This window comes from Prionailurus viverrinus, chromosome D1 (genome assembly GCF_022837055.1).
Source record: "Prionailurus viverrinus isolate Anna chromosome D1, UM_Priviv_1.0, whole genome shotgun sequence".
NCBI classification, from domain to species: Eukaryota; Metazoa; Chordata; class Mammalia; order Carnivora; family Felidae; genus Prionailurus; species Prionailurus viverrinus.
Window position 1 is genome coordinate 97,816,662 of NC_062570.1, and position 27,733 is coordinate 97,844,394.

Consider the following 27,733-nt stretch of genomic DNA (forward strand, 5'->3'; position numbering starts at 1 on the left):
GGAGGGCCGGGGTCCCTTTATGCTCCGAGAGGCACCACCCAAGCAGCCAGAATGTCACTTTCAAACACACCAGAATCCACAACACCGCGGTTGCGATGACATCTGGGCCCTGTTCGTCCTCCCCCTTCCTCCCCCTGTCCAGTGGTCTTCTGCTGTGTCCCCTGGGGTTATCCAGGCCCATCACCTGTGCCACCTGCTTCTTGTTCTCTCACCGCCCCTCCCCCCCCTCCAAGAGACCTACAAGCACTGGCCCAACCCGGCCCTACTCACCTTTCTGACATTGTCCCAGAATCTTCCCTTTGCACGGCTCCCGTCACTGGGCTCCCTGCTTCTCAAACAGGGCTGAACTCTTTCTGAGTCTGATTTCTGGACCCCAACCCCTCCCCCCAAACCACCCCCCCACCTCCACCTGCTGTAAATTAAGTCCCTCCCCAAGCCTGTCCCTCCCTTTCACCACATCCTGCTCTTTGCTTTATAGCTTTGAGCGCCCCCCTATATTGTTATTTTTTTTTTCATAGGTTGGCCTGTCTGTGTCCAGTCCTGTGTGAGCTCCATAAGCACAGGGATTATGTCTTATCTTGCTCCTTCTGTATCCCTGGTGCCTGCACAGCGTCTGCTCACAGGGAGGATGCAATATAAACCCGTGGCTAGGGCTGCCATGTTCAGTTGTATGGTTTGTGCACTGCACAAAGGAGCCCCGATGAGGGGCAAGTGAGGGTTGAAATGCAGTGTGTGCACCACATGCCCAGCTGTGTGCCCTGAGGTAGGGTCTTAGTCCACCTGGAGGAAAGGGCATCTTTTTCTCTACACAAAGGCCTGCTTGCTTGTGAAGCTTTAAGTATGCAGGGCTGCGTCACACAGACCAGTGGAATCTTCGGTCTTTCCCTCCACTAGGGACTGAGATCTCTTCTAGCTAAGGGATTCCAACTCATATACCAGGCAGCAATATCAGGGGTCTGCCTAGTCCCTGGGAAGTCAGGGACTGATGGCCAGACCTAGAACTCAAAATGCTCGGTGGGTAGCCCATAAAATAACCCTCAAATTGGGGCAGGTGCAGACCCACAACAGAGTCCCCCAAGCAGCCTCCTGCCCTCCTCGCTGGCCCTGCTGTCTCTCCCTTCTCTGTGGCTGTTGGAGGGGCTGGCCAGGGGTCAAGGTTGCTCTGTGACCCAGGGACTGGGGAGTGTCGAGCAGGGGTGGCAGTGGGGGTGATGCAGTCCTGGAGGGGGACAGCACTCAGAAGTTCACGTGGTTTCCAAGTGCGTGCTTAGAGTGTTTCCACAGTCTACGTTTCACTCTCCCGGGATAAATCTCGGACATTCTCTCCTTGACCCTCTGTCTCCGACCGTCCCCGAGGGAGGCTGGACCTCGGTGACCTTAATTATCCAGGAATGCACCGGGGTTCAAAGGGGCCACAGGCGGCCGCCGTGCAGGTGGCCTGCTGCTGCTTTACCTCTTCTTCTTCCCAAGTCCCTAAAGGGCTTAGAGGGGATAAAACACTTCCTTCCTCTCTCGGAAACACCACCCAGCAGACTGCAGCGCAACCGAGACTGTCCCGGTCTCTGCTGAGTGTGCCCGGCTCGCACAGGCTGGAAAAGCATTTCTGACTTAAATGGAACACAGCCGCCCAGGAGCAGACAGCGGGGTGGCCGCACACTTACATCTAGATCGGCCTGACCCCAAAGCCCGCTGCCACCGCGGCTCCCGACGCCCTTCCCGCCTTCAAGCCTTTGCCTGGCACAACACCCACAGAAACGTTTGTCACCGCTACGCACAGCAACCACCCGCAGAGGGACCTGTGCGATTTGCACACTCAGGTCCCCTCTGCGCCCTCACTCCATCGACGGTGTCCCCGGGCATCGAGGGACCTGGCCTCTAATAGTGACCGTGCCACCGGAGCTGAGCAACTTTTGGCAGAGGTCATCGCACCTCTCTGAGTGTGTCACCTCAAGTGACACGTGATTTTCAAGGCTTGCTCCACTCCTGCATTCTGAGCGACAGAGAGGTGAGAGACACAGCTCTTTATCTGCAGGTACAGGGGAGCTGGGGAGTCAATCACACGCCAGAGAGTAAACAGCAGGCATATTTGGCAGTTTGGGGCCGCAGTACCGAAGCAGGCATCGGGCAGTCTGTATGAACAGCCCTGGGGGGAGAGCGGATGGTGCGTGCAGGGGGCAAGCGGGAGTCTGGGAGGGCCTCAGGGAGGGGCCAGGGCGTGAGCCAGACCTTGAAGCAGGGGTGGATGAGAAAGCAGGGCAGCGAGCTGGGGGAGGAAGGCTGTGCCCCTGACTGGAGCCCGGGGCCCCCAACGGACACACACATAGACAGGAATGACACGTCTCCACGTCTTTTTATCCACCACAAAGTGGTGCCCACCTCCGATATTTCACCCAAGCCCGAGTTACAATTATTACACTATCGGGGCGCCTGGGTGGCTCAGGGCGTTAAGTGTCTGACCCTGGATTTCGGCTCAGGTCTTGATCTCATGGTTCATGAGATCGAGCCCCACGTCAGGCTCTGCACTGACCGCGTGGAGCCCGCTTGGGGTTCTCTCTCCCCCTCGATCTCTGCCCCTCCCCTGCTCGCACGCACGCACACACACACACACACACACACACACCCCTTCTCTCTCTGTCAAAATAAATAAATTTAAAAAAAACCATTACATTTATTATATTATCACACGAGGAATCAGAAGCCCGAGCAAGTTGAAGGTCATACAACTGACAAGTGATATATAACTGAGCCTTCAGACATTTTGACTCCAAATTTGTGTCATTTCCATTGCCCTGCACCTGCTTCTCAAAAACACAGTCCCTGTTTGTCTGGGATGCTGGACGCAAAGAGAGAACGACAGGGCTCAGTTCTGAGTGAGGTTCACTCCGTGTTGCTTCAAGCCTCCGCAGAGCCTGGGTCGGCGCGCCTTCCTGCTCGCTGGCTCTGAATTTGTGAGCCCCTTGATAAGCTCAAGAGCCTGTGACAAGAGCTTAAAATGCATCGCCAGAGCACAAAGTTGGGGTGTTCCTGGCCGTCCTCCAACATCCGTTCCGTCTCTATTCTGCCTTTCCTCCAGATCCCCTGGCTTTCGGGATCCCTCCCCGGCCCCAGCTCTGGGTTGGGGCAGGGGGACCTGCTTACCGTGATCCCATGGGCTCCTGGGTACTGTTTTCAGCACAGGGGTGGCCACCTGTCCCGGAAAGCGAACCCAGACAGGCATGGCACGGAAGTAGAAGAGATCCTCTCCCCTGCTGGACAGGTAGCCTGTGGCCCCATCTGGTGACTGCAAGACGAGCCAGTCTTGGGACAAAGTTGACATGGTGGACAGCAGGGTGGGGACAACAAAGGAAGCTGTGTTCTCTGGTCACAGTGTTATGGAGCCTCCGAATCAACCAAGCCCGGTATCCTCGCTCGGCGCTTCTGAGTTGCACGAGCCATGTGGTCCTTCCTGTGCGAGCCGGTTTGGGTTGGGGTCTTTGTGGTTGGCAGCGGGAGCATCCTGAACTGAGACACTGCCCTTGTCATGAGCACACAGGATGCCATGACTGGTGAAGAGAAACTGCCTGGGGTGAGACGCCTCTCCCACCTCCTGAACGTCTCTGCATCCAGCCGAAGGCATCCTCATTTGCGGTCTATCCTTGCCCTGCCCTGGTAAGGTCCTGTGTGGCAATGGTTCCCTGAGGTGGAGAGCGATTTGTCGCCCTTCCCTGGGGGCAGGGTCTGATGCCTGCTACACTACTCCCTTCAAGTAGCTGCTGGTTCCCTGTCTCGTTCTCTCGTACAACCGTATTCATTGCATTTCAAAACCCTGGTTCCACCGCATCTTTCTTTTTTTTTTTTTTTCAATTTTTTTTTTAACGTTTATTTATTTTTGAGACAGAGAGAGACAGAGCACGAACGGGGGAGGGGCAGAGAGAGAGGGAGACACAGAATCGGAAACAGGCTCCAGGCTCTGAGCCATCAGCCCAGAGCCCGACGCGGGGCTCAAACTCACGGACTGCGAGATCGTGACCTGAGCCGAAGTCGGACGCTTAACCGACGGAGCCACCCAGGCTCCCCACCACTGCATCTTTCAAACGCATCTATGTTTCCACTTAAACGGCTGGAACTTCAGTGCCCCAGGAGCAGAAAAGAGGTTTGGGAGTGGGGTGGTGGGGGGCGCTGGGAAAGAATTATGAGTGGGGCACAAGCGAGAGCGCCTGGGAGGAGGGAGGCACCAGGGGAGCGGACCCCTGGAGAAGGACCTGAGCTCCAGCCTAGCACCGCAGTGTGCGAGGGGCGGGATTTGGAAGTGGGGACTGTCTCTCCAAATGTCCCTTGAACCCAGGGGAAGGGCCTGGCAATGTCGATGCAGAAGGAGTCAGGGAAGGTTCCCGGTGGGGCGGACATTCAACGATTAAGGCACCCCTAATTGTGCTGGCATGGCAGGTACAGAGAGGGGAGACCCCTCTGTTGAGTCTCTGCAGATTGTCCCTGCCTCTCACCTGTCCCCTTGGGCCCCTGGCTCCTGCCGAGAGTGTGGACCCCGAGCAGCTTCATGAGGCACAGCCCCACGGCGCCTTGGGTCACGCCCCTCCCGTCTTGCCACCTCCCCGGGGGCTTCTCAGTGGCTGCTGAGGCGAGTGGGACATCCAGGGACACTGTGGGTCGGCCCAAGGGCAACCCAGATGTGCCAAGAATTAACACTCCATGGGATGGGGGTGGGGGGGACTTGACCACTGTCAACTGGAAGCCAGACCTGAATTCTTCTCCTTTCCTCCTTCCTACCCGTCCCCAAAGTATCTTCAGTCACCCCTTGGAAGATGACACCTCCAGCAACTGTCCTTGGTGCCAGGTGGTGGCCGGCTCAGTAACACCTCTGTGTGTCCCCTCCCCCCCCTTCCCCGCTGCATCCCATCCCAACATGGCACTTCCTGCCTAAGAGCAGCTCAGTGGCCTCAGGTGGGCTCAGCCTTCCCCAACCCAGGCTGAGACAGATGGCATGGGGGGAGGGACAACCCTTCAGCTAACGAACAAATATTTATTGAGCCCTACTAGAGGCCAGGTCCTATGCTAAGTGTTAGGAACACAGAAGTGAACAAGACAGATGCTGCCCTTCCCTTAGGGGGCTGGTGGGGGAAAAAGAGAAATTCATTATGCAGCTAATGATCTGTAAACAAACGCTTAACCTTACCAGAGGCGTCAGGCGACCCCTAACGTCACAAACGTGATTAAGTTTTTCACCTAAAGACTGTTTATTAAATTGGGCTCTCGTGCTAGGGCATCCATATTAAAGCATCACGTCACCCTGGGAGCTGCGGAGGAGCCAAGCAGACTCGGCTGGAAAGGGGGACAGATGGCTTTATCCTTTATACTTGACCTTTAGAAAGCAGAGGGCAGAGGAGAGAGATTCAAACACAGAGTGTTTGGATGATGTCAAGCACAGGCCACTGCAGCTAAGCTCAGCAAAGCCCCCGCCTCGGCGGGGAGCTGGGCTGGAGCAAGGGACCTGCCAGCTTCTGTCACTCTGGACTCCAGTACCCATAACCACGCACACCAACTCGTGTACAACAGTTTGAAATGTAGCCCGGTGGTCAGGCGTTCAAAGTCTGGAACAAGACAGCGTGGTTGGAGTCCAGGTTCCGCCAATTACTTGCTGTGTGATCTTGGGACCGGTTAGTTAACCTCTCTGTGCCCCCAGCTTCTCCATTTGTAAATGTTAACAACACCTCTTTCCTGGGCTTGGATTGAGGATGAGCTAAGCAAACCAGCGTCAAGCCCTTGGTACCGAGGCTAGCATGACAAACCCTCAACAGATGTTGGAAATACTTGTTGGAACCTGAGGTCTAGAGCAGTGCTGTGCAAAGTGGGGTTCGTGCATTGAGTTCCTGTCCGTGAATTTGCACGTGAGAAGGTACGTAGATGCTAAAGCCAAACCGAACAGGTTTTTTTCTCCCACGGATGGTGTGAGAAGCTCTGGGGTAGACCGCACTTCTCCCACAAGAGCTGCTGGGGCAGGTGGTTCTTCAATGGCTCCCAGGGCCCCTCACCTCCTGGCGTGCACCCCTTTGTGTAATTCTCTTCCCCTGAGTGTGGGCTGGACCTCGTGACTTGGTCCCGATAAAAAGAATACGCGATGAGCTGTCACTTGTGCGATTAGGTTACAAAAGAATTAGATTTCATCTCGTCTGCCTCTCTGGCAAGCAGCCTGTGACGTTGAGGGTGCCCTACGGGGGGACCCGTGTGACAAGGGAGGGAGGGCAGCCCCTGGGGAACCGAATCCTGCCCATAACTTGGCAGTAAGCCCTTCCCCAGTCACGCCTCAAGATGACCACAGCCCTGGACAGCACGACCCTGAGCCGGAGGACCCAGCTATGCTAGGACCAGATTCCTGACCCCCAGAAACGGTGAGCTCGTGTTATTTTAAGCCACCCATTTTGGGGAGAATTTGTTACGTGGCACTATATAACTAATACATCTGTTCAGGAGAATTAAAGTATGAAAAACATAGAAACTACCACGCATGCACCGGAATGGCTAAAATTAAAAAGAATGACAACATTGGGGCAGCTGGGTGGCTCAGACGGGTAAGCGTCTGCCTCTTGATGTTGGCTCAGGTCATGAAGTCATGGTTTGCGAGATCGAGCCCCGAGTCGGGCTCTGCACTGATAGCGTGAAGCCTTCTTGGAATTCTCTCTCTCTCTCTCTCTCTCTCTCTCTCTGCCCCTCCCCCACTCACTCACGCACACCCTCCCTTTCTCTCTCTCTCTCTCTCTCTCAAAATAAACATTTTTACAATAAAGAACGACAACCATAAGTGTCGGCAAGGATGGGAAACAATGGGAAGGTTCATACGTTGCTTGGAAGGGAAAATAGTAAACCACTTTGGACAACTGGTAGTTTCTTACAAGTTAAACTTCTGTCTACCCTATGGCCCAGCAGTTGCCTTCCTGGGCATCCAGCCAAGGAAAATGAAAATACACGTTTACACAAAGACTCACCCATGAATACTGATAGTGACTTTACTCATAGTAGCTCCCCACTGGGAGCCACCCAGGTGTCCATCAACAGGAAAATGGATAAGTAAATGGTGGCTTCTTTTCATGATGGAATACTCCTCAAAAGTGAAAAGAAATGAATGATGGGTACACCAACAGCACAGAAAAAAATCACAAAAACGTGCTGAGCAAGAGAAGGCACGATGCAGAAGAACATATCCTGCAGCATTCAACTGATATCTTAACTCAGGGGCCATTTGCAAGGTCGGGAGAGATTTTGGTGGCGGGCGGAGGCTGTTCCTGGGTAGAGGCCGGGGATGCCGCTAACCATCCTCCAGTGCACAGGCCAGCTCCCTGCAACAAAGAATTATCCAACCCAGAGTGGCAGCGGTGCAGAGGTTGAGAAACATCGATTTGCATGTGGTTTTAGAACACGGAAAATGCATCGATGGGGATGGAAATCAAAACAGTGGTTGCCTCTGGGGGAACGGCATGGTCAGAGGCATGTCAGAGGGTGCGGTTACAGCCTATGGTATAAATATTTGCCAAAATTAATTAAGCTATACGCTTAGAATATGTGCATTTCACTGCATGCAAACTGTACCCCACTAATAATTTAGATAGAAAGACCGAGATGGATATAGATACACACACACACACACATATACACACACACACACACGCTCTCCCCTAGTAGACATTAGAGTCCCTAATGTCTGGACAACCGGCAGTAAGTCCATTAGGTCAAGCTAGAAGTTACTGGGCAGAAATAGTCTTTTTGTCTCCAGGAAAGGACTACTTCTAGAGGCTGAGTCTGTGAGTGGGAATGGCCCTCTGTCTGGGCTTTCCTTCCATTCATATAGAGAACTCTCCCAGAGAGAATTTGGGGTGCAGCCACAGAGGCTCTTCACCAACCCAAAGGCTTGATCCCCACGGCCAATTCCCTGCAGAGGGCATCCTTGCACACATGCACAACTGGTTGAAGCTTCACGGCTGACGGGCTACTTGTTACCAGCCCTGTATTAGTCAGGCAAGGCTGACTGCCGTGTAACAAACAGGCCCCACACATAAATGGCTGAACATAACAAAAGCTGATTTCTTACAGCCTTAAAGGGTCTACCAACTCTTCTCCAAACCTGGAGTCCCAGCCTCTTCCACCTTGTGGTTGTGCCCACCTGCGCCGGGCACTGTTCAGATATGAGCTCACTGAGTCCCCATATAACCTTATTAGGAAGTGCTACTAGGATCAATCCCATTTTCCGGATGAGGTTGCACTGCCAACTAGTGAGCCCTGGGGGCTCCATTCAAACCCAGGGTGACTCACTCCAGAGCCCGGCCCTGAGCTGCTCTGCCCTGCTTCCAGCCCCTTTCTCCATCTCCTCGCGTCTCCAGCCATACTTTACTGCTCACTGGTGTCTTCCTGCCACATAGACTCATGCCCAGGCCACTGGATGGCCCCACTACCCAGCCCCTTCCCCCGCCCCTGCCCCTGCGTACCCTTCAGTCAGAGGAACGGGGTTGTTACGACTGCTTCCCACACTTGGGTGCGTCTAATTCCCACCTGCGGAAGTGAAAAATTCAGAATTTTCTGAAACCCCAAGGCCCAGAGGTTTGGCTGAGAGCTCTTAGGTAGAGCCTGGGGAACATGCATGTCTAACAAGCTTCCCAGCCTGACTGCGATGTGGGGGGGGTCCCTGTGGCCCCTGGGGGGAACACCCCGGTTTTGGAACCCCCCCCAGAGATCCAGGTAGGATAGGTGTAGAAATATCCTCCTGTGCGGTGAGCTGCTCCCTGGGCACAAACTCCCCGTTTCTCAGCGAGGTCCCTCGGCGCCCACAGTTACTTGTGGTAGATCTCCCACGCCACGAAAACCGCTGATACCAAATCTCTACGTCTTAGAGGCTTACGGGCAAGTCCACAGGGTCGGGCCCCGGGGGAGCGTGTACTTCCAAACTGCAAAGTCGAAATTCACTTTGAAGCAGCAGCTTGTCTTCCGGTCCAGGCGCCACACTGCGTTTCCATGGTGACCCAGCCACTGCCGGTCTCTCATTATCCCTTCCAATACATCCTCTTCGGTGCCCCAATCCCTTTTCAAATCCCCTTCCCTTGGGACTCGCCCGCCCGCTACTTTTCTTTCCCCTCCTTTGTTATTTTAAAATCAAGAAAGCTTAGTTTGTGGTTAACCGGGACACTCCCTGTCTCCTCCCTGGTATCTAAGGCAACAGACCAGGAGGTTTGTCCCGGAACCAGCCTTGCCGTCAGTTGGGTAAATGTGCCTCTCAACCGGGGAAGAATGAAACCTAACTGAAAACAGCAGCCAGCCCTGGGCAAACCCTTTCTCTGCTGGTGGTCACTCATTCAGTCATTTGTTAAATCTCTAGATGCCGGTCAACTGCAGGAACAACACCATCCAGTCATTTCCCTTGTGGAGTGAGCGTCGCCAGCGGGGCAGAAAGCAAGAAACCATTAGATGCGGAAACAAGCAATCTCAGGGACAGATGGTGAGGGGGGGTGGGTGGGAGGGGAAGTGGTGTCCACTAAAAATGTGAGGGTCAGGAAAGGTTTTCTGAGCTAAAATTCGGGGGCAAAAATCGTATCGAACGTTAGTCATGTGCTGGATAGAGGTGTAAGCATTTTACCTCCATTTACACCCCACAACCTCATGAAGGAGGGGCTGTTATTATACCCACTTTACAGAGGAGGACACTGAGGCACAGAGGACTTATGGCTGACGTCACACAGTTAACTGGATACAGAGCTGGGATTCGAACCCAAGCGCATGCCCACCTCTGCCCTCTGACGCCAGCTATCCATTCATTCATTCGACCAATCACTATCTCGGGGTGGGTTGTGTGCATTGAAGGGAGATTTTCAGGAAGATGCAGAGGCTCGGACTTTGAGGTGGGCGCTCCCTGAAGTAGGGACAGCAGTTTGATGGAGGAGAGATGGGAGAAGGGCATCCCGGACCAAGGCTGTGCCTTGAAAGTCTGAGTGTGGTCAGAGACCAGTGGATACAGCTAAGGCTTAAAACCCCGCGAGAAGAGGAGGGACAATGACTTCTGCCAATCTCCCAACATTTCCAGAGTAAACAGAATTCACAAAACAAAACCAATCGGTGGGACTGGAAGCCGCCACATGGCAAGCTCCTGCCTAGAGATGTACTTCTCCCTGCATTGACTTCATTAGTCACATCACGATGCCCGAAAGGGCAATATGGCTGCCGCCTCTTGACCATTGCCTATGTACCAGATGCTTCTCAAAGCACTACAGACTTCACTGTATTTGAGCCTCACACAACTCTATAGGGAAGTGCCCAATATTTTCTCTATTCTACACCCGAATTTTAATAAATAAAAACAGCCCAGTTCTTTACAAAGGAGGAAACTGGGGCTCAGAGAATTCGCAACTTGTCCAGGATCCTACAGCCAGTATACGACCGCCCTGGACTTGGAAGCCAAGTGCACCCAAAGCCAGTGCTCCTATCACGACACTACATGACATGGTTCCCTGGGTCTCTGGATGCCAGCCATCAACAGGTGGAAGTGGAAATGCCCAGCTAGTTGCTTTTGATTTGCCGGCACATTCCCTATCGTTAGACTGATAATAACCCCATTCCCATCCCCACGCGGTTGTCTGGGTTTTTTTTAATGAACCGTCTGGACGTTTGGGCATCCGCTTTGTTACTGCTCTCAGTTTTGAGTCTGGGCTTGACATTCTTTGCACAGAAAGTGTGTTTCATTTGTGCCACGAGCCAAGACAACGGCAAGACTATGTTGTAACCTCACGTAATCGACATCGGTCATAAATGTTATTTCAAAGCCAGGATGTTTTAAAGGTCAGAGAAAAGCCCTCTAGTCTGGGGCTCAAACTCAGTCTTGCCACCCCATCCACTCCACCCTATCCTCTATTTTGCAGCCGCCATAGCAGGGCTGTTGGCAATGGGTTTGACTCAGAGCACAATCTCAGCTGGCCTTTATCTTTCAGAATTTCCACCTGCTCCCCCACCACTGTATTGGTTTCCCAGGGGCTTCAGCGGCCAACTTTGGCTCAGGTCGTGATCTCGCGGTCCATGAGTTCGAGCCCCGCGTCGGGCTCTCGGCTGACCACTCAGAGCCTGGAGCCCGCTTCCGATTCTGTCTCCCTCTCTCTCTGCCCCTCCCATGCTCATGCTCTCTCTCTCTCTCTCTCTCTCTCTCTCTTTCTCTCTCTCAAAAATAAATAAACATTAAAAAAATTTTTTTTAAGTCTGAGAAATCTGGTTATATGCAATTTCTTGACGTCGAATTCAAAATCTTCTTTCTGAACAGCTATAGGATGTTTTTTTTTTTTAATTTTTTTTTCAACGTTTATTTATTTTTTTTGGGGACAGAGAGAGACAGAGCATGAACGGGGGAGGGGCAGAGAGAGAGGGAGACACAGAATCAGAAACGGGCTCCAGGCTCTGAGCCATCAGCCCGGAGCCCGACGCAGGGCTCGAACTCACGGACCGCGAGATCGTGACCTGAGCCGAAGTCGGACGCTTAACCGACTGCGCCACCCAGGCGCCCCAGCTATAGGATGTTTTGATTCGATAATGCTTGACAATTGATGAAACTATGGACAAAGGCAACAATTTTTAACCTTGTCGTTAAGCCAATATATTACAAACAAAAAGCTAAGGTACTAAAATTTGATGCTTGGTTTTTTTTTTTGTTTTTTTGTTTTTTTTTTTTTACCCATTTAAAAAATCAGAGCACATTCAAGGTTATTCTTTTTTTTTTTTTTTTTTTTAAATATTTTTTTCAACGTTTATTTATTTTTGGGGGGACAGAGAGAGACAGAGCATGAACGGGGGAGGGTCAGAGAGAGAAGGAGACACAGAATCGGAAACAGGCTCCAGGCTCTGAGCCATCAGCCCAGAGCCCGACGCGGGGCTCGAACTCACGGACCGCGAGATCGTGACCTGGCTGAAGTCGGACGCTTAACCGACTGCGCCACCCAGGCGCCCCAAGGTTATTCTTATAATGATACCTCCTTCACGCATCTGCATTCTGATAAGCTTTTCTTAGTGGGAGAGAAAGGAGGTAAATTCGGTAGAACCCCTGAGCATGTGAATATCATCCATCAAAAGTGATACAGCGTGGAATAGAAGTAGAGAGAGCCACTAACTGAAGACATCCACCCACTTCTGTGCAGACACTTGGAAAGCACATCATGTTCCAACCTGGTAGTTTAAACGACAGCCAAGTTTTAAAGTGTGCCTTCAAAACAGGACAGGGACCATTCTATTAGATTATCCTTATATTTTGGTTTTAAGCCCCAACCCTCCAATTTCTACCCAATAAAGCAGAAATCAGCACACACCTGTCGCCCACTATGTATTTACCCACCCTTAAAACCATGGAAGATCCACGAATAAGTCCCTGCCCTCAGGAAGTTTACCGTGCCATGGTGGAGATGAGATATTCCATAAACAGGAATATGAATTGCTTATCCTAGAAGAACTCTCCTGTCCCCACGGCAGACATGACTAATCAGTTAAAGCATTACTTCCTGCTCTGCTCAGGGCTCTAGGAAGCGACTACAAATTAGTAGAAACTGGTACACGAGGGGAAAGCTATATGCTTTCCCTGACGCACAGTTATACAAAGATAACTAAGTATAAAAGGTAATCTTAAAGGGCCATATGTCTAGACTATGTGCTCTATAAAAGACTGTGGAAGAGGTCCTTATCATTAGTGAGGCCAGAGAAGGCTTCCTGAAGGAGGGACAGTCATGGATAGGAGAGGCAGGGGGAGTTCAAACAGACAGAGCGGAGCAGTGGGCACAGAGGGGTGCACACTCGAGGCATGGGGTATCTGGCAAACCAGCCAAAGAGAAACACTGGGTTTGGAGAAATGGATTTGCAAAGGAATGGTGAGGCCAGGTCATGAAGGGTCTCGAATACCCAGCAAAAGATTCCGAATCCTAGTTTATAAACAGTGGAGAGACTCGGGCAGCTTGTGAACAGGACAAGGACAGGAGCATTATTTTCAGTAAATCAGAGGAGCAGGGGCATGCGGGAGGGACCGGAGGCGAGAAGGCCAGCTCGGAGCCACGTGAGAGGAATCGAGGGGCCGGGCCAGGGTATACCTGTCTCAAGGGAAAAATGAAAGCAGCATGCGGGACAAGTCCCCAAGGAAGATTCGACAGTCCTCCCGGGTGGAGCCACGTGTAGGGACGAGGAGTCTAAGAGAGCTGCGGCAAGGGGAAGGTACGTCCATCACTGCCTCTCGGGTCTCCTTTCTTAAAAGGGCATCGTTCCTGAGCGTCACCGAATATCCACAGCCGTGGACGTGTTTAGGCAACAGGTTGACTCTCCTGTGCGACTTTTGTGAGAGATGGCAAAGGACAGGGCGAGAGGGCTGCTTCTGACATTGCTCTCCCCGCGGTCATCCGGGCAGACTCCAAGCCGGGGAGTATCAGCCGCAGCCGTTAACTTTCAAACGGGACGCTAACCTATTGGCCCTCCGTCCGGTGTCACATGGGCCCACATTCCAGCGGTCTACCAACGGTCACGAAAATATGATTGGACCGCGGAAGGTCAGTGATATCAGATATTTGGCTCTAAGTTACTACACACGTCAAACAGTTCTGCTCAGCTCGTTGCAAGCTTTTGGAAATGAGAAAAACAGCTGAACTTTCCTACCCACGGATGTGTCTGTTTGACCAAGCACGTCTCAGACGCCTCAAGATGTGCAGAGCACCCTGCTGGAGGGTGGACCAAAGGGAAACCCTGCTAGAGGCTAATCAAAGCAGTTTCTAAACATCAAGCCTTGTGCAAACCGGGCTTTATCATCATTGCCCCTGACCTTCGCCCATTTGTACACCCTCCCTCTGATGCAGACTCTACCTCTCTTCTTATTAATTACTAGGTTCGGTAATAATAGCGAACATTTACTGAGTACCCTATCAGTAAGGGTTTGGGCGGGAACAGAAGTCACGAACTAGGTCATCGAGGAGAGCGTGGGAGGTTAAGGAAAACACCTTGGGATGGAGAATATCCTGCAGCCAGGAGTAGCCGGGCATGGGGAGGGGAAGTTGAGAAATGGGGTCGGGTTTGGGCGGGAGTGGCAGGTAGGGGAGGAGGGTGCGGAGAGTGGTCTGGATGCAAAGGGACGATTTCCAGCCCGGCACTTCAGTTCCGGGCACTGCCCTACCTGGATTATGTGATCTAATCCCCACAATTCAGTGACAATGACACAGTTAGCAGATGGCCACACTGAGGCACAGACAGGCGAGGTCACGAGCGTGCCATCCCACAGCAGGCCAGGGGCGGACTGGATCTGGAAGCCCAGCACTTCCTGTCCTCACTCATCTAGCAAGTGACATCAAATATTTTACTAGAGTCATTTCAATGACAACTGAATTATTAATACCCCTTGTTCATCCAAGAGTCATTTCGTGCACTGTTGCAACTCGTGCAGCCCCCCAAAGGCCGCCTGGGGGAGTTATAGGAGCTTGGTTTCCAGTGGTGGCCACAGTCAGAGTCACCATCCTCCTCTGTTCCCGAGGAGGCGGGGGGCCCCGATGTGACTCCGCCGGGGACGACCTGTGCAGCTGTGTTCATTGCCCGGAGCTCACGCAGTGGCCCAGGGAACTACAAACACAGCAGCGGCCTCAACCCTGCCTTCCGGACACCGAGCCACAGGTTCAGCTCACCGCGACAAGTGTCCTGCCCCGTCCCTCCGGTGGCCCTTCGAGGTAATGGATTCGAGGCGCTCCTTTCTTAGGGTCTCACGTTTCCCCGAAGTGAAGAACTCCAGAAACACCACAGGGCAGGCAACTGCTGACTTCACCAGCTGCCGACTCGTCCGGTCTTCTTAACAATTGAAGGCCATCAATGACTCACTCTACCACTTGGCCCTCATCGGCCCCCTGCTGGCCTCGTGAGGGCACTAAGGATCCCTCTGGCACCTTTGACCCTGTTGGGCACATGGCCCTCACTCTGCAACCTTCCCAATTTGATTCTGTGGTCCATCATTTCAACAACACCTTTTGGGGTCTAAAGACCCCCCGCCCCCCGTCTTCCCATCCTTCCCTGATGCCGTGTGGTAAAACCCCACCATTGGTGAACTCGCTACAGCACGATGCCTGCCCCCAACCGTCCTGCACCTGGCGAGGTTCCATGAACGATTCACGGTCAACAACCTCAAAATGGCTCCCGGCCCCGCCTGGCAATCCTACTGTTTCCCTAACTCCTGCCCCGAGCCCACATTTTGGAATCTCTCTCTTGCCTCGGGCTTCTTCTACCGACAAAAAGGAAGCCAAGAGAATGGAGATCCATTCACATAAACCCTGGCTGGACACATGCTGTGGCTTCCCTGTCCCGTTACGCCTTGGGAGGTGTACCCCTTGCTCTCCCCCTCCAAGACCAGTCCTTCCTTCTGAGCCCTGCTATTTGCGGGAGCCCGACCTCAGCTATTTTCCGTCTCTCTCTCCTCCTCTCTCTTGAATGCTCACCTTTCTCTTCCAGCCTGCCCCTCCCCACCTGTTTTTTTTTTTTTCAACGTTTATTTATTTTTGGAACAGAGAGAGACAGAGCATGAACGGGGGAGGGGCAGAGAGAGAGGGAGACACAGAATCGGAAACAGGCTCCCGGCTCCGAGCCGTCAGCCCAGAGCCCGACGCGGGGCTCGAACTCGCGGACCGCGAGATCGTGACCTGAGCCGAAGTCGGACGCTTAACCGACTGAGCCACCCAGGCGCCCCTCCCCGCCTGTTTTTAAATACGCTCAACACTCCGCACTGACTTCTTGTCCCCTGATCGGCCACTGTCCTCACCCTCTCTGCCCGGCCAGGCGTCTCAAAAGAATCGCCTGTGCTTGGTACCCTCCTCATTTCCTCACTCTCCATCCGCGCAGCAAGCCACTCCCAAAGGGTCCCGTCAGCCACTGAAGGTCACTGTTAGTCTCCGAGGTCACTGATGACCTTCACCCTCTGATTCCTATGGATTTTTTCAGTCTTATCTGACTTGACTTTCCGGTGGCAGGTTCTCAGTGGATGATTCCCTTCCTCTTAAACGGCTTTTTCTCTTGTTCTTCTTCTTCTTCTGACATTCCATTCTCCAGGCTCTCCTCCTTCCTCTCTGGCCACTCCTCTGGCAAATGAAATGCTGATGTCCGTCAGGACTTCCCAGGCACTTTTCCCCCTCATTTTGCTCTCTTCCTGGGTGGTCTCAACCACACTCCTGGCTGTGACTGCTGCTTACGACAGACGACTCCCCAGCGCACATCTTCGGCTCCCCGGTATACGTCACAGCCGTACTGTGAGCTCCGGACGTGCCCAGCCGCTGGCACCATGGACATCTCCGTGCAGAAAGCACAAAGACTCCTTGTGCTCTGCCTGCACACAAGTGAGCTCGTGACTTCAAGCCCATGACCTCATCTTTGTTGAGGGTTCCCTGTTTCGCTAATTGCTACCACCACCCAGTGGGGTAAGTGAAAACCTCAGGTGTCACCACGAACTCCTCCCTCTTCCTGAAACCCACGCCCAACGATCTATTTCCTAAACATCTGCCACCATCATAGCGGCCCAAACCAACGTAGTTTTTCTCCAAGGCTTCCCTTGGTCTCTGTTTCCACGCTTCCCCATCTGGAAGGATGGTTTCACAGCCCTAATATGGCCATTAGGCCATATTCACCTTACTGAAGATCTTTCCATAGCTTCCACTGCTCTTGGTATAAACATCCAAACAGTCCTGGTGGCCCAGAAGACCCTGGGTAGCCCTGCCTTAGTCTGACTGCCTCCTTCACTCTACTCCCTCCCGTGACCTTTACACTCTACCCACTTCGACCTTCATCCAGTCCCTCCTGAGTGGTATTTCTTCTTTCCACAGGGCCTTTGCACGTGCCCCATGCCTAGAAGACTTCAAATGTCATCCCCAACACCTTCACCTAGTAAAAATACCACTACCTGTCACAGGGATATGCAAGACCGTTCATTCGGGGTATGCGAAGAAAATAACAGAATTTCATTTCATAATTTATTTTTATCTCATTGTTTTGAAAGGTCCATCTTGTGCATGTTTTATTAGGCACATGATATGTTGGTAGAGTAACGTATGTTTAAGTATATATATGCTTATAAAGAATTAGATATGCACGTATAATGTACACGCTCAAAATTTTTTTTTTTTACTGAAAGGAGTCCAAAAATCTTGACGATCAGAGCAGTAATCAGCTCTCACTTCTTGGGAAGACTCCTGCCACCCTTGGCACACCTAACACAGCTGTAGACAACTGGTGTGATGAACGTCTCTACTGCTAGAATCCGAGCTACAGGTCAAGGCCGTTGTCTGTCTGGTTCCTGCAGTGTCGTCCCCAGGGCTCAGTGCCTTATGTATAGTGAGTGACCCAGAGGTATGTTTAGAATGAATGAATATCCTAGAAGTGGAATGTTCGTGCTCTCCTTCCCATCCTCACAGGAGCCTTTTCATGTCTCACATCTGGAATGTTTTTAACGGACTTTCTCTTTCCTACATGGTAAGCCTACACGCAAGTCACTGCTTTCGCAAAAGATAAATAAGAAAACGACTTGGAGATACTTAAAATATACCCTGAGTAGCTCCAGGTGCTGAGTCTGTCAGGTGCTTTCAAAAGTCATCTCTTTAGTCTTGAATGTGACCTGAGAGAACCTTATCACCATCCCTGCTTGTTGAGAAAAGCGGGAATCAGGGCGGTCGAGGTCATTGAGCCCAAAAAATGGTGGAGGAGGAATTCAAATTCAGGTTTGGGCTCTCTGCCTAATCGGCTGCCTAATTCTATCTCAGCAGTTTGCTCATAAAGTGAACATTTTGATCCGAAGAGGCAATTTCCCCTTTCAAGTGATCTCAAAACCCTGGATCGTTACGAAGCCCGCTAATTCCGGTGGCCATCCAGAATCAAATGCAAGTCTACCGTGGAGCGGTTCTGCGGATGTTCATTCCTTTCTGTTCTCTGTTTCCGCGTGTTTGGCGATGAGGCTGTCGAACAAAGGGCAGCTCAAGTCACGGTGCTACTTAAAGGGTCCGTCCACTTGCAAGGTAAGAGCCATGCTCGTTTATCTTCATAATTTTTTTAGCAGCACGTCCAAAACTGTGGTATATGATGCTTTTTCAAGTAAAACGCTGTCTTCGTGGGCATTAGCCCATTGGCTTCGCGGCTGAAGGTTTTTAAACTGTCTCCGATATTAGCCAAGAGAATGGAGACCATCCATCCATCCATCCATCCTCTGACTCAGGCAGCCATTCAACATTTCTCCTCACATCTCTGGCCATCTGCCAGTCCTGCTCAGTTTTCTCTACAAAGAAACAGTCCATCTTGGACTTAATGAATGGGGGGCAGGGAGCGGGGCGCCCATGAAATGCATCAAAGTACCCTGACGTCTACGCCAGACGGAGTGAGATTCAACTTCGCAAAATTCCCATAGGCTGCTCCTCCCCTTTGTATCCATTCGTATCCGTATTCATGTATGCAACGACTAGCTATTTGACTCTAATCTGTTCATGAAAACACGCTGGCCAGCCATTTTCAGAGAGCAGTCACTCGTACTCTGTTAAATGAGACAAGTTTTAATGCATTCCAAATCCACCCAAAAACCTCAATCCACATCCCAAAATACCACTGTAACACCCTTAAACGCCATGTAAAAAAAAAAAAAAAAAAAACTCTCAGGAATTTTCTATACTATAAATCAATTAAAACACCCTTCACTTAATTAGCACTCAGGAAACTTCTCGGTGGGAAGGTTTGCACGTGTGTGTAGCCAATTAATACCGTAGGGGACCAAGGCCCCTCCTCCTGGAATCGCACTGGCCTTGATAACGTGAATACATAAGGAGATGCTATTGAAAGATAGTAAATAGCACCTCGATTGGACCTGGGTTTGTAGGACCCCCCGGGTACGTGAGTGAAGCCGACTAAAGTTCCGGGGGGGAGAGGGTGGGGAGCACGACAGTGATCACACACAGTTTATTTAAAGGGTGGGGCAGCAGGTGCAAACAGGCTAGTACAAGAAAGGAGCCAAGGGCTGCCACACCCAGCACTCCTCGCAGAAGACTCACGAGCAACGAAATGTTTTTATAGGTGTGCCCTTGTAGGTTCACTGTAATGGCCATTCCACACAGAGAGGGCCAGGCGTCCACCAGCTGGGGATATCCACATCACGGGACATTATTCAGCCACAAAAAATAAGGTTCTGATACAGGTCACAACATGGATGAACCTTGAGCACATTATACGAAGTGAAAAAAGCCAGACACAAAAGGTCGCATGTTTGAACAATTCTAAATATGTCGGACGTCCCAAATAGGCGAATGCCTGAAGACAGAAAGCAGATTGGTGGTTGCCAGGGACTGGAGAAGAGAGAGAAATAGAGAGCGTGTCTGCTTAATGGGTGCAGAGTTTTCTTCAGGGGCGAGGAGGATGCTTTAGAGCTGGATGAAGGTGAGAACAACGTTGATAGTGTGATTTGTACTCTTTAAACTAGTTCATGAATTTCACCTCTATTTTTAAAAAAAAAGCTTTGAAAACGACTGTAACGTTCCTATCACCAGCGCCCCTCACATGGGCATTGATCACTGTTTGATACACGAATGAATAAATGAAAGAGTGAACCCTGGTCTCTAGTGCCCTGCTTGCCTCAGGTCACTCTCCAGCCTCATTGTACATCAGGCCCCACCTTGCTCTTGCTTTTCGGGCACCCTGACCTTTTGCTAGGTCCTCCTAAGCCCTAAGTAAGGTTTCTGTCACAGGACCTTTGCACGGCTGCATTCTTCCGGAGCCCCTCACCTCCCTCCCCATTGCCCTGATTAACTTCCTTTCTAGTCCAGCTCTCAGCTTGGCCATTACTCTTTCCAGAAAAGCCTTCCCTGACCTTCCTGACTGAGTCAGTTCCACCTTACCCTCTCCTAGCACTAGAATTTTCTCTTCAGGTCACTTGCCACAACCACATCTTCATTTATCTGGGCTCTTCTTCTAACTCTGGTCTCCTTTACCCAACATAAATTTCATGAGGGATAAGAATGGGTCACTGTGTTGTTGAGGAGGGAGCAGCTACCACTGTATCCCCATCTCCAAGCACGGTACCTGGCACATAGTATGTGCTCAGTAAACATAATCAAGGGAGGGAGAGAAGGATGGAGGCAAGAGGGAGGAATATATCCACCCTTTTCATCTGTTTTCCTTTAGAAACCTACAAACACCGGACAGCCTGGGCAGCTCAGTCAGTTGAGCGTCCGACTCTTGATTTCATCTCAGGTCACGATCTCACAGTTTGTGAGATCGAGCCCCGCATCCGTGTCTGTGCTGACACCACAGAGCCTGCTTGGGATTCTCTCTCTCCCTCTCCCTCTCTTTTTCCCTCTCTCAAAATAAAGACAGAAACTTAAAAAGAAAAGAAATTTACTAAGACTTGATTTCTTAACAGATCGGCTACAAAGAGCCCTTTGTATGCAAGTGTATGTTGATTCTGACATGTCCCTATAGAATTCCTTAGTTCTTAAAACCTATCCCTGTGAAGCTATTCTCCTCCACCTCAAAGCAACGTTTCCCAGTGTTTGTTAGCAAGAAATCAGCTGTGGACATAGTGAATGCAGGAACACTGGGGAAGAAGTGAGAGACGAACTGTTAGCGGTCACTGGGAGATTGGAAGGTCAAATAGCGTGGATCGTCTATGGGATTCGGATTTCTCCTGCCGGTCTCCGACTCTGGGACGGCCAGTCACCCTTTATCTTGCCTCCTCTTTGTCTTCTGGCTCTGCTGCTTTCCCATCTGACCGGTCCCTCCTCTTCCTTCTGACTTTGCCTTACACCCCTCCGATTTCTCATTTGGGTGTTTCTTCCATGGGGTTCTGATGGCCTGTCTATTCCCCCTTCTTACGACCCAGGTACTCGATGGTAACCGGGGCCAGTGTCTGAAAACCTGAAAATGTCTAAAGATACAGCAATCTTCACTCCTGGAGTTAACGCAAAGAGAAGAGCCGGGCACCTGAATTATTTATACGCTCGGGCAGAGGAGAAATGAGGAAGGGAGGGGATGGGATGGTCTGGGACCTGACCCCAGGGAAGGGACTGGGGACAGAGACCTAGGGTCCACATCGTATCAGGAAGGGCCTGGTGTCTCCGGTGGCTGTGTGCTCATCTCTCTCAAATAATCTATGCTAATTTCTTGATGAAAGATTCATCCTGTCTTCCATGTTGCTAAGCAACCAGCCCAAACATGTTTACTGTGTAAATCTCTCCGGAGGGCCCTGGGCTGCACCCAGTGCCTGAAGCGTGATGGACGTAAGAGGAGACAAAGCCGCCCAAGGCTCGGGGAAAGGTTTCTCAAGCTGACCTGCAACAATGCGTATTTTTGACACTTTTATGCCATATCTGGGGAAACACAGTGGCCCAAGTATAACTGTGACTAGCCCTTTTCTGCTAATCTCCAGCCTCCTGCTCAAAAGTGTGGGCTCAGGAGCCAGGCTTCCTAAATTTGATTCCCAACTCTGCCACCAAGTGTGACTTCAGAGTGCTGCGTTCTGTTTTTCCCATCTGTAAAATGGAAATAATAATGGCGCATATTTCACAGGGCTACGGTGAGGACAAAATTAACATGACTCAAGACGGCCCGGCACGCACCCAAAGAGCCCGCAAAACGTTGGTTATGCCATCGCTAGTGCTCACTCCTCTAGGGAGATGCTTCTAAGTTTTTTGTCTGTGTATTAATACGCATTGGAGAGTCTGCCAGACAGGCGATCAACTGAGAAACGAATCCTTTAAAAGGGTAAGAATGCATGGGGGGCAGACCGTGGAGCGGCCCGGAATCACACCAGTTCATGGGGCCTCTTCCGACCACCGAGGCACAGGGGAGACCTTGCCAAGGCAGCGAGCCAGAACAGGAGAAAGCTCTTTGGGCTGAAGGCGGGGGTGCCCCTCCCCCAGGGCTTCCCAAGCCCCTGCACCTGCCTATCCCGACAGAAGCGTAACACGATTCATGGCGATTTGCTGGCTGGCTTCGTTGTCTGTCTCCTCACTTATCAGGAAGAGCACACACCCGTCTCCTCCTTGCTGTATCCCAGGGCCTAGCGTGTGCTCATTAACTTTTAATGAATGAACTTATTAGCTAATGAATGCAGCATATGGGTTCTGGTTCATCCTCGCTCTCAATAAGTATGAATTCAGATTCGGGATCTGAGAGGACTTGCTCCAGTGGTCTAAGGAAGAGGAGGGCAAGGCAGGAGGGTTGACACACACATCGGCCACACCGATGGTCTCGAGGCCCCAGTCCCAAGGAGGAGGCGGCCACAGGAGTAACAGCAGAAAACAGACGGGGCCAGGGAGGTAGTATCTGATGGATCACAAGAAAAGGAGGGCCATGCCTCTTGTTCACAGCCTGGAAGTCCTCCTGGTGATGACAATTGTGACTTGATACCAAATTGATGTTTACAAACTGTGTATGACAACATGAAAACTTTTAACGACAACTTTACCGGAGTGTAACCATACAAAGAAAAGTGCATAAATCAGAAAAGGAGTGGGGCGCCTGGGTGGCTCAGTCAGTTAAGCGTCCGACTTCAGCTCACGTCATGACCTCGCGTTCACGAGTTCGATCCCCTCGTCGGGCTCTGTGCTGACAGCTCAGAGCCTGGAGCCTGCTTCGGACTCTGTGTCTCCCTCTCTCTCTCTCTGCCCCTCCCCCACACATGCTCTCTCTCTCTCTCTCTCTCTCTCTCTCTCTCTCAAAAATAAACATTAAAAAAATTGTTTTAAAGAATGCAACAAGGCAAGCACCATGTGGGGAGCAAAATCAGACACTGAAACCAAAGTTTTCTAAAAACAGGACCCCAACTCCTGCTAAGTGACAGGTGTCAGGGGTTCTGAGCCGTGGTAGAAGGCACTTCTCCCTGCTCATTCTTTATTACTTAGGTTAGCCAAAAACAGGGTTTCTTCTGAAGGGACCCAGAAGTAAGGGGGAGTGAAAGCCTGTGCAGACCAGCGTGAGGAGGAAACTCAGGGGGAGGGAACCAAGGGGTCTGGCCACCTTTCACTGAGTAGATTCTGAAGCAGCGGTGAAGGGAAGATACGCACACGCACACACACACACACACACGCACACACCTGTTCTGCTCGCCGCTCTGTCTCCTCACGCAAGCTGCCGGGTCACTGCATAATCACCAACCTTCGGAAGCTGGGCTGACAACAGTGAGGGAGGTCCCCGGGTGACCCTGCCAGACCACGAGCGGACAATGTAGTGAGACTGAACCTCCCTCGTCCCCCAAAGGACTGTACCTGGGGGGAAAGGGGAGGGATTGTCTCAGGAAGCAGAACAAAGGGTCCAGAGTGTGTATTTTGGAAAAGCGAAGAAAAACCATGAATTGAAGCCAGCTGGAGGCATGAAAGGTGATGACTGAGGGTTTCTGCCCTCTCTCTCCTCCCACTTAGCAGAGATTCGGGGCCTTTTTTGTTCCATGGATTCCTTCAGCTCTCCAGAGAGGCCCCGTGGACACTTCCTCAGAATGTGTGCAAATAAAAGACATCGGACCACAGAGGAACGTCTAACCACATCGGCTCGTGAAACGGCTGTACGGGTGCCTCTTCGTCCACTTGTTCCCTAATGGGATCTGGCAGGGGGGTTAATAAGCACCATGATTTAGACCTGGCGATAAACGTACATGATGCTACAGCTGTAGTTGCCTTAAAACTACGTGTGATTTCCCTCGGGGACCAAGTCACAGATATCGTTAACACTCCTGTAGAGTGTTGCCAATATTCCTACTAAGGGGAGATGCTACGTGTCTGTCACCGAGGTTAGTTAGAAAATGAAGATGTACTTTTTTCCTGTCCGAGACCATGAACCTCTGAATGTCTCTCCACAGACCCCATGGGGAGGTCTGGGGAGCCTCAGGTTAAGAACCCCCAGGGGAAACATCCAAGTTCTTCTCAAAATCACTACAAACTTCAACTTCATCCAACCATTCGGGGCCCGACCGTCCACGAGACTTTTCCGGCAACCACAACCAGTGACTTACAGAGTCACGGGCAGTCCCTCCGCATCCTACAGACATCCGGTTCAGGGTATGGGCGTCTGGAGCCCAGTTCCCCTGCCCTGCGCCCTCCTTTCAGAGAACGCCTTCCGAGAGCCTTCCCCAACTCCGCCCCTCCTTGTCAACGTGTGCCACTTTGATCACCCCGCTGTCATCTGTCACCCCTCACACTACCTCCTTCACTTATTTGGAAATGTCAATTGTGCCGTGTTTTCTCTGTTGACTCTATCTGGGTCAGTGCTGAATCTGAGCACAACGGCAGCCAAACCAACGTCATGAGATGCCTCCTGCGCCACATCCGGCTTGCCCAAATCCTTGTCACCGAGAGAACCAGATGAGGGAATGTGGAGGAAGGGGTCTCGTGTGTCAGTAAATGTTTACTGTGCCCCTACAGAGCGAGCGCAGGGTTACAAAGGCACGGTGCATATGCACTCACACGTGCAGAAATGACTCAAGCGAAAGTCCCAAGTCGCTGGACACGGCGATACCTTTATTTGTCCACCGTTTCTTACTGGACACCTAGTCGGTTCTAGCCACTGAGCAGGTGCTGGGAATAAATAACCTACAAGTAAAGCCGGTATTGGGGCGCCTGGGTGGCTCGGTCGGTAACCGGCCGACTTCGGCTCAGGTCATGATCTCGCGGTCCGTGAGTTCGAGCCCCGCGTCGGGCTCTGTGCTGACCGCTCAGAGCCTGGAGCCTGTTTCAGATTCTGTGTCTCCCTCTGTCTCAGCCCTTCCCCTGTTCATGCTCTGTGTCTCTCTGTCTCAAAAATAAATAAACGTTAAAAAAAATTTAAAAAAATAGTAAGTGGGTATGAAAGATCACACCCAGTTATAACAAGAGCTATGAAAGAATTGGAAGGAACAATAGGGAAGAAGGTAATGGGGGGGAGGTACTCCGTTACATGTGGCAGGAGATAAAATCCTCCCGAGAAGGTGAAATTTAAACAGAAAGAAGCCTGGGGGTGCCTGCGTGGCTCAGTCGGTTGAGTGTCTGATTTCGGCTCAGGTCATGATCTCACGGGCTGTGAGTTCGAGCCCCGCGTCGGGCTCTGTGCTGACAGCTCAGAGCCTGGAGCCTGCTTCCGATTGTGTGTCTGCCTCTCTCTCTGCCCCTTCCCTGCTTGCTTTCTTTCTCTCTCTCTCTCTCTCTCTCAAAAATAATAAACAATAAAAAAAAATGTTTAAACAGAAAGAAGCCTGAGGGATGGGAGGAGCTCTGTGTGAAAAGCCAGAGGAAAATGGCCATGGGGGCTGGGGGGGGGGGTGTCTTTAAGAAGGATCGGAAATCCAGGGAGGGTGAGATTTCAGATGATTGGGAGAAGGGCATGAACCTTGGCCTGGAGAGGGAGACATCTGCCAGGTCAAGCACGTGAGGGAGTTGAGTGGCTAAAAGCACGGATTCCAGAAGCAGACCAGCTTGGCTAGAATCCATCCGGCTCTAAAACTTCTCTAGCTGTGCGGCCACGGGCAAGTTACTTAGCCTCTCTGAGCCTCAGCTTCCTCACCTTGAAGTAGGGATGATCAAATACGTCCTTCATTGAGTTGTTCAATGCATTAAGAATAGAGCACTTAGCACGGTGCCTGACACAGAGCACATGTCGTGTAATGGTTTGCTATGACTTGTTCCATGCTCATTGAGAAGTTGTGGGAGGGTTTGAGCCAAGGAGACGGTTGTCTTTAGCAGGTTCTTGGCCATTGTATGGGCTACTGGTCAGAGTTGGAAGGGATCCCAAAGGTCATTTACACCCAGTCCTTCTCCAGTGCTTTTCTCTGGGGAGGTGAGGGGACAGCGCCTGAAGAGCCACCTCTGTGACAGGCAGAATGGTCTTCCCCTAACGCTGGGTGGGACAGAAGGTTGAGAGGCAGCCGGCTACAACTTCTGAAGGGTTCCCCCACCCCCTCAACTCCCGGTGGGTGGAGAGCCCACTACTCCCACCTCAGATGGTTCTGGGTCTCATGTCTCGATGCCCAGCTGTGGCTCCCATTCCTGCCAGCATCAATGTCACTTTTCTTGGATTGTAAGTGCCTCAAGGACAGCAGCCATTTCCTTCCATTCTCACTAGCCGGTGACTGACACAAGGCCCCGGAGCAAGCGCTGAGTCTCAGAGCTTTTGAATAATTGATTGGAAAAACGAAGGTGGAATCATAGCATTCTTGTGCCTCTCCCAGACCTACAAGCTCTAGGAAGAATCTAGAGGGCCTTGGGAAGTCATCGAGACAAGCCCCTGACCCAGGGCCAGCCTCCCTCAAACACCCAGCGGGACTTTCTCTGGTTCTCTCCAGAGGGCATTTTGCACTCCCCACCACGGGGAATGCTTCCTGGAGTGCACAGCCCGTCCGGGGCTCCTTCCAAACCTCTTCCCTAGCCCCCCCGGGTCACACTGTACAATGGGGACAAAGGGCTCTGGGTACAAGCCAATGCATGGGATAAAGCCCTCCTGGGTCCAGGGCCATCTTCAGAGCTATCCTAGGGGAGGGCACAGCAAAGCCCCCCTGGCTGGCTGGCTGGAGCTGAGGGCTGCTGCGAGGGGGCCCCTCCAGATTCACCAGCCTCTCCCCAGACCCCAGGCACCCCCACCGACTCCCACGGGTCCAGCAACCACCACCCCTCTCGTTTTCCCGTGGCTTTCCCCCTTCTCAGCTAAGCTGGTGCTTTTCCAGACACCCCCCCCCCCACCACACACACACACACACACTTCTCTCTCCGGTCCCCATTTCTCCCCCCCCCCCCCCAATTCTGCACGCTTCTAACCCTCCAGCCCCCTCCCGCGGTTTCCTCCCAGCCGCTCCACTGTCCTCCCGGCCCCTGTTCCTACCCAAGTCCCCTTCCCATTCCGTCCCCACCCCTCCCCTTTAGCGCTAGGCTCCCCATTCCTCTCGCGCCCCCACCCAGCCAGCCTCCCCTAACTATTCTCTCCGACCCTTCCCCCCGCGCCCAAGCCTTCCGGACCCCTAGCCGGGTGCTCCAGCACGTCCTCCGCCCTCCTCCCCGCCACGCTCGGTGGCGCAAAGAAGGCGACCGCTCCCCCCCCCCCTCCCCAACCCGTTCCCCCGCGGCTGCGGCCGCCCAGACCCCGCCGCGCCCGGGAGAGGCCGAGGCGCCGCCCCCGCTCACCTGTTGTGCGGACCGGAGCACGCCGGGTCTCGCCTTCTCCGGATCCGGGTCCCGCTCCCGCTGCACCCCCTTCTTGGGATGCATGTGCCGGCACAGGCAGGTGACCCCGCACAGCGCGAGGATGCTGGTGGCCGTGCCCAGCGTGGCGCCCAGCGCGATCACGGGCACCGACAGCACCATGGTGCCCGCGTCCCCGCCGCCGCCGCCGCCACCGCGGCCGCCTCGCACCTACCCCGGCCGGGCCCGCCGCCCGCCGCCCGCCGCCGCCCCGGCCGCTCCTGGGATCGGGGCGCGCCGGCTGCTCTCCCGCCGCCGGAGGTGATGGGGGGGGGCGGGGAGGGGGGACGGCTGCGAGGACGTCAGAGGAGGAGGCCGGCCCGGAGCAGGCTGGTGCGCCCGCACTCGGCTCCACGTCAACCCGCACCCCCTCCCGCCGGCACGTGACCGGACCCCCACCGCAACCGCAGCCCAGCGTCCAGAGGGATGCGAGCTTAGGGTTGTGCCAGGCCAATCTTCACGCTTTCTGTTGGCGGGCACTTGCCCCGATAAGGGCGGGAGCTCGCGGAGGCCACACCGTGTGAGCTGGCGAACCAGGGCTCCATCTGGGTACAGATTTT

At 52.6% G+C, this 27,733-nt stretch overlaps 1 protein-coding gene across 1 annotated transcript in view; it reads right to left on the reverse strand.

Moving 5' to 3' along the window:
• SYT13 (synaptotagmin 13) overlaps positions 1-27,322 on the reverse strand; it is a 39,690-nt gene extending 12,368 nt beyond the window's left edge. The window contains exon 1 of the mRNA XM_047876698.1: positions 27,117-27,322. Coding sequence (XP_047732654.1) covers positions 27,117-27,296 — 180 coding nt within the window. The 5' untranslated portion in view covers positions 27,297-27,322. The remainder of the gene's footprint in view (positions 1-27,116) is intronic.
• Positions 27,323-27,733: the final 411 nt, after the last annotated feature.